Source organism: Cryptomeria japonica, chromosome 5, assembly GCF_030272615.1.
Source record: "Cryptomeria japonica chromosome 5, Sugi_1.0, whole genome shotgun sequence".
NCBI classification, from domain to species: Eukaryota; Viridiplantae; Streptophyta; class Pinopsida; order Cupressales; family Cupressaceae; genus Cryptomeria; species Cryptomeria japonica.
The window spans coordinates 672,266,960-672,273,396 of NC_081409.1; the positions used below are offsets into that span (position 1 = coordinate 672,266,960).

The following is a 6,437-nucleotide window of genomic DNA, read 5'->3' on the forward strand; positions in this document are numbered from 1 at the left end:
AGTTGACTAGGGTGCCAATCCTTTAACATAGTCATAGACTATCAAAAACCAAAAACACAGACCCAGATAGCTAGACGAACAAAGGGGCTTGCAAAAAAACAGACAACACAAGCCCAAATCAAGGAGAGGAAACACCCACACCTTGATTGGGGAGAGTTTGGGGAAGGTGGGAGAACCTCCCCTTTCGCTTGTGTTGAACAATCATCAATGCAATGTTGTTGATACAAAAGCATCCCCGGTTCTTGGCAATCTTGCATCAACCAAAAACATTTCTTTTTAGTTTGTTTTCTGTTTTGTAGTTTTAGCATTTTTTTTCTACATTTCTTGCATTTTCTCACTGGATCTTGCGGAGTTGGATTTTGTTTGTGAACATGATTATCTTCCTTATTCCTAAACCGTGGAATGTTTGGATCTTTTTTTAGTTCTGAGATAGTTTTTTGGCTTAAAACTCCAGAACCGCCTGGACCTATTTGCTATAGGTGAATCTCGCAGATCCTTTCTGTAGCTTGCAAAGCTCCAATTCATGGATTCTAATATTCCTTGGTGTGTGGCCGACCTTCCCCCTTATCTGCACTTCTTCCTTTGGATTTTCCTTGGCGGAGGCCGACCTGGTGGTTTTACATGTTTGATCTTGTTCTTTGGCATTTGATCCCTCTTGGGTTGACCCGGATCCCTCTTGACCATATAAATCAATGTAATTTAGCATCATAATTCATCAAAGAAAATATAGAAGACATATCTTAAGACTCAAAGGTCTGGAGTTGACCGATTCTATAATTGAGCATGTATGTAGCAGGCCAATGAGCCGAATCTTGTAGCTTGAATGTTATCGGTTATCTGTAATCAATTTTCATGATCTAATTCATTCAGTTCTACATTGCCTCCATCATCTTATCTTGTTTTCGTTGTGTTTACTCTTGTTGCACGGTCTGGATAGATCTCATTGAGGTCCCTCCTAATCACGACTACACTAGTTGTCCTTTAGATCAACAAGGGGGGAATCATTCAGAGGGGAATCCTTGTAATAAGGACTAGCAAGATCATCACTAGGCTCCAAGGGAGTCGCGAAAGAATGAATAGGTTCCATATAAGGTGAAACACAAGTAGCCTCCAGAGGTTGCAGAGAAGCTATAGTAGGTCATTGAAGGTAGCGTGGTCTCAGAATATTAAGGAACACTAGAAGGGTAAGTAGGTGACTCTTCACCCAATCCTTCTGAAGATTCATCCGAAGCATAAACAGTTAAATGATCTAGTGTAGCATCCTTCCACCATGTCGCATCGCCCTTGCGACATGAAGTAGAGAAGTTCGAAGCCAAATGTCCAGTAGAGAAGCACTTTTGTTAGCGAAAGGGGAGACCTTAAAAGTCTAGCGGTTGTGTCCAAGGCCTATCCCCAACCATGAGCACCACATCTCAAGGGAGAGGAGAAGAAACATTAATGTCAACCAAAATGCAGATGAAGGTAGAATGGCCCATTGAGGAAGTGTCATCATCAACCATCAGGACGTGACCAATGGAGTTGCCAATGGCCTCATAGCAGGACTGTTCCCAAAAGTGCAGCGGAGGATTCGAGAGACGAACCCAAATTGGATGCACGTTAAGTGGTTCAGTAAGAGGGTTGAAGGAAGTGGTTCAGTTGAGGAAGTAAAGGAGGTGATGAAAAAGCCTTTAGTACATAGGAAGAGCTCAACATTGTAAGCAACCAAGGGTTTCTATGAGTCAATTACCTAGCGATGTAGGTATGGAGGGAGCGCTAGAGCCTAGAGAATATACACACAAGGGCACAACATTGATAGAACCTTATGTTGTTGACAACATCTTGCCCACATACAACCATAGGGGATGACTTGTCATAGGGGAGAGGATGAACACCCTTGGAGGAAGCTGCAGATCTCACCACATGAGAAAAGATATGCTTACCAGTAGGCGAGGGCATAGATGAGACAACATCCAAAGTACCCTTTCCAGAGGAAGCCACCATTCCATGGGCCAGAGCGGAAGCAATAGAACCCATGGGAGGATGATGTTGAATGGAAGCGGAGGGGGTCTCATCGGTCAGGAGAGAAGAGCCCACCGTAGCCCCAATGGCCAAGGGAGCCGAAGTGGGGTGAGCCACATAATCTAGCAGGTCGAGAACCAAAACACCCAAGTGAGTAGAGGCAGGAGGAGGTAGGCCAGATAAAGAGGGGGAATTCAAACCATAGGGAGTGGGAGAGTTGTTGAGCAGGAGAGCCGTCTTTTCTTGTTTCAAATTTAATTGTATCTAATGTTAGTAAGATAAGTATTCGAGTACCACCAATAACTTTCCCATTCTCTAAGTACTCCTCAAAATTTGGTATAACCAACAACTAGCCACTTTGCTTCTTCCAAGTAAGCATTGATGAACAAATCCCACTACATTACATATTCATCATTTATGAATACTTTATTGTTTGCACTAGCAACTATATATCTTTAATATAACTATTAAAATATCATAAATCAACTAGATAAATGCTTGATATTTATACATAAAGATATATATGCTCTAGTTTATATTATTAATACAAATAGGTATATGTTAGCACTTTAATTACAACCACTTACAACATTTCTAGCATAATTGAGTTATTTTATTCACCATTTAATAAAACATGATGAACGCAACTTTCATATATTTCGGAAGGCAATCCATAGAGCTTGGATCCCATCTAACCAAAAAAGAGAACCAAAAATAATATTATGAACAAATAATATTTTCTAGTAAAATATCTCAATATAACTAACTCATTTAATTTTGTATGGGTTGTTTAGTATTTTATTTTACCTTTCAATGGCATTTGTGAAGAGTTTGAGTTCGTCCAATGTCCCATACGCGTCATATATATCATCAATAACTATTACAAGAGAACCAAATTTTGCAAATCTAATTCTAAAAGAAAAATCCTTGGCTCTACACTCCCTCCTGCCACCCAAAAATAAAATTCTACATATCGATTGTGAACAGATGTTAGTCAGCGAACACCTAACTCCATCCACCACCTAAATAAACATGCAAATAAAATGTAACATTTTCATAACTTATCTACTAGAATTTGTTTTTGATCCTACTATTTTCCATTTGAGATTATTTGTGTGTATCAACATCAATTCAATCTCAATAGTTTACTTATTTTGCAAGTATGAGAAGTTCTCGTTGTTGCATGAACTACACCATTTTGAAGTCTAACTTTGCTAGATCTAAAATCTTCTTGTTACTCTACATGTCATCCTGTATATAAAGACATTGTGCTCTTATACTTAGAAAAATATATATTTTAGTTGATATTTAGACAATTAAAATATATTGATAATGGATTTTTAATTAGATATCCTCTTGTTATACCATGAAATTACAGCTCAATATATGTCAATATAATTCCTTGTTTCCAATCTAGGCACATTGGTGTGCTAACCATACTCTCCAGCACCACAAAAAGTTAAAAATCAAACACAGTTAAGACAAAAAAAACTCACATACTTTGATATGCAAAATTATCAGTATGTATGCATTGGGTACCTCTGGTGAAAGATGGGAATTATTGATCTTTGGCAGAACTTGTTTTAAATATCTAGTTGAAAATGCTTTAGTCTTTTTCATGACTTCCTCTCCATGAAATATAACGAGTGAAACACAAAACAAATTTAGAATTGTCTTTATTTCTTTGTGTGATTGATCATATGAATTCAAAAACTGACCATCTATTCCTCTGAAATTCCCCAACGCACCTTCAATTATCAAGAAAAATCATTAATATAATAACTCATTGTGAAAATAGTTCAATATAATTAAAATATTAATATAAAATACTAAAAGTAGTAAAATAAATGATAAAGTAGAAACTTTTCTTTAATAAACAAAAGCCATTAACAAACTTGTTTTTTTTTAAAAACAAAAAGTCCTTAGCAAAAGAGAATATCAATAGATGTTTCTCTGCAATCACACCCAAAAAGTCGACGTATCTGTACAGCGAAGAATTCAAAGTGCCTCTTTTATGTCTTTGTCAAGAAGTTTATGATAAAGAGATTTCCATAAAAAGAATGCTGTTTCTGAATTTAATTGTATTCAAGATTTTTGCATCAATATATCAGATCATATTTTAGAATAGATCAATATTCTCAAAACAAAATAAAGGAAGCCCTTAGATTATGTTTACTGATTTATTTCTTAAAACAGATTCATCATCACAATAAAGAAAGCAAAATAAATAAATTATAATATGATTTCTTTGACTCTCCTGATGATGGATCTGTTCTAGAATTCCTTTTGGATATGCCGATCTATTCCAAGGCGTTCAACGTTGTCCACCATGGAAAGGTGTTGCTGGGCAGAAGAATTATGAGTTGACATTCCATTGAACATCTCCTTCACTTCCCTAATCAGTTTCTCTGCACGGTCTACATAACAAGGAGCCTGCAGCGCAATACAATCAATCAAGAGTGAATAAAACATATTAACAAAACAAAGCAAAACTTCAGAGTAGAATGTAGAAGACTGTAAAACAAAAAAGTAGATGTAGAAGACTGTAAAACTAACTTACGTTGTAAGCTTTTGGAAGGGAGTCTATGAAATCATCTTCCCACAAGTTGGGGTGATGATTGCTTCTGCGCCACACAGTAGATTGTTGAGTGGGTGAAGCCTTGCAAAGTATTAAATACATGAGCAAACGTCTTAAGCTCATTACTGGCATATTACTTAGATCTTTGTATACATGTATTGAGAAGTCCTGGCTTTCTGTGTGGATGGGTTGCTGAGAAATGAAAATACCAGAGTGAAACCGGAAAGAGAGATGGAAGCCATTCTCAGAATGATTTCAGAGATGCAAAAGCTTGATGGGTATTTAATGCCTAAATTCCACTATTCTTTCTGTGCTTGTACAACGCTAACTTTTCAAACTATTGATTCTCTTGTGTGAAGCGTGGAAGATAATGGATAGGTACCCAATCCCAATTGAAATAAAATTGACATATGTGGATTGAAAGTCTCATTTGTGGAGCTGGTGATCTGACTGCATTTAGAGAGATAAAATCGGAGGAACAAGTATGGGATATTATTATCGGGTGGCCTGCATTTTTTTTTTTTTTTTAATCCTTTCTTTTTTTTCGGTGGGGGAGTCCCCGTTGTATTTCAAGTATGTTTTTGCTATTTTTTTTGAAATAGGGATCGTGTATTGGAAATCATTTTGTTTGTTTTTTTTGACATGAAATAAGGATTCATTTTCATCAGTAATGGAAATTGGTTTGTTTGTTTTGGAGACGGAATAAGAACTTATCTTTTTCATTGACTAGAAATCTTTATTAATGACATACTATTGTGTGGCATGCATTTTTTATCTCAATTATTGAATGTAGCAACCATTCCAATTTAAAATTGTTTTATTTTATTTACATTGTTTATTTTTTAATTAAAAATTATAACTATTTTGAGATGTTAACTACCCAATTTCATTTGACACTTGATTAGGGGAAGGGTACCAGTAGTGGACATAGCTAATTTCGTGCACATAGAACTCTCAAACCGTACGTCAGATTTCAATTTTTTTTTGGTTGTCTTCATATACAACTTAACTACTTATAACTAAGGATACAACTTCTGGGTAGTGACGATGCATGCTGTGGAAATCGTTATGTGCCGAAAGGTCAAAAAATGGTCATTTCAAAGTGTCTACCCATACATGAACTCCTTTGCGCCAATAGTAGATAACTCACAATTTCTAGTAGTAGTGGATAAATGACCCAATAGTTTTGCACAAATGTCCAGTAGTGGTGCACAAATGGGTCAGTAGTGGTGCACAAATGAGCTAATAAAGGGCAAAAAAGTTGAAAAATTGTCCACTATTGGTACATGTGATATTCACTACTGGTGCACTATTGGTACATTTTTTGGGCTCCTTTACAATCTACTACCGGGGGGTTGGGTTGACAAAAAGGTGTCCACTATTGGAACTATGTCCACTATTGGACAAAAAGGTGTCCACTATTGGAACTATGTCCACTATCTGAACTAACTCCTATAAAAAAATTGAATAGGTTTTCCACTACAGTCAATTCTATTCCAATTTAATGGGATCTAAAATCTCAGTTATATGACTTAGAAATTAAATATGATTAATAGTCCGTTTTGGTTTATTTATTTTAAGATGGTCATAAAGTCACACTAGAAAAACATGTTATAATATTATTTGGTTCATGTTTAGAATATTTGTATTTGCATGTTTGTTTGTTTCTTTGAATGGGGTCCCTAGAATTTAAATATTATTGGTATTGACTAATTTAGATTTTTGGTTTAATTTGTTTTGAGTTGGTGATAAAGTCATATTAGAAAAATATAAAATAATATTATTTGGAGCACACTTAAGAGTATTTGTATTTACATGTTTTATTTGTCCCTTTTGAGTGAAATAGAGACTAGACTATGTA

General features: G+C 35.7%; 1 protein-coding gene across 1 annotated transcript; it reads right to left on the reverse strand.

Moving 5' to 3' along the window:
* Nucleotides 1-3,984: 3,984 nt before the first annotated feature.
* On the reverse strand, nucleotides 3,985-4,924 carry LOC131039556 (alpha pinene synthase, chloroplastic-like). Its single transcript, XM_057972345.2, has 2 exons — nucleotides 4,559-4,924; nucleotides 3,985-4,431 (listed from the first exon to the last, which is right to left on the reverse strand). The coding sequence occupies exons 1-2, from the start codon at nucleotides 4,706-4,708 to the stop codon at nucleotides 4,273-4,275; spliced, it is 309 nt and encodes a 102-aa protein (XP_057828328.2). The 5' UTR covers nucleotides 4,709-4,924; the 3' UTR covers nucleotides 3,985-4,272.
* Nucleotides 4,925-6,437: the final 1,513 nt, after the last annotated feature.

Excerpts from the sequence above, each read along its gene's own strand:
- LOC131039556 (XM_057972345.2), bottom strand. The coding sequence starts at position 4,708 with ATGCCAGTAATGAGCTTAAGACGTTTGCTCATGTATTTAATACTTTGC. Across the intron at positions 4,432-4,558 it reads CCCTTCCAAAAGCTTACAAC|GCTCCTTGTTATGTAGACCG; the intron begins GTAAGTTAGTTT and ends ATTGCGCTGCAG.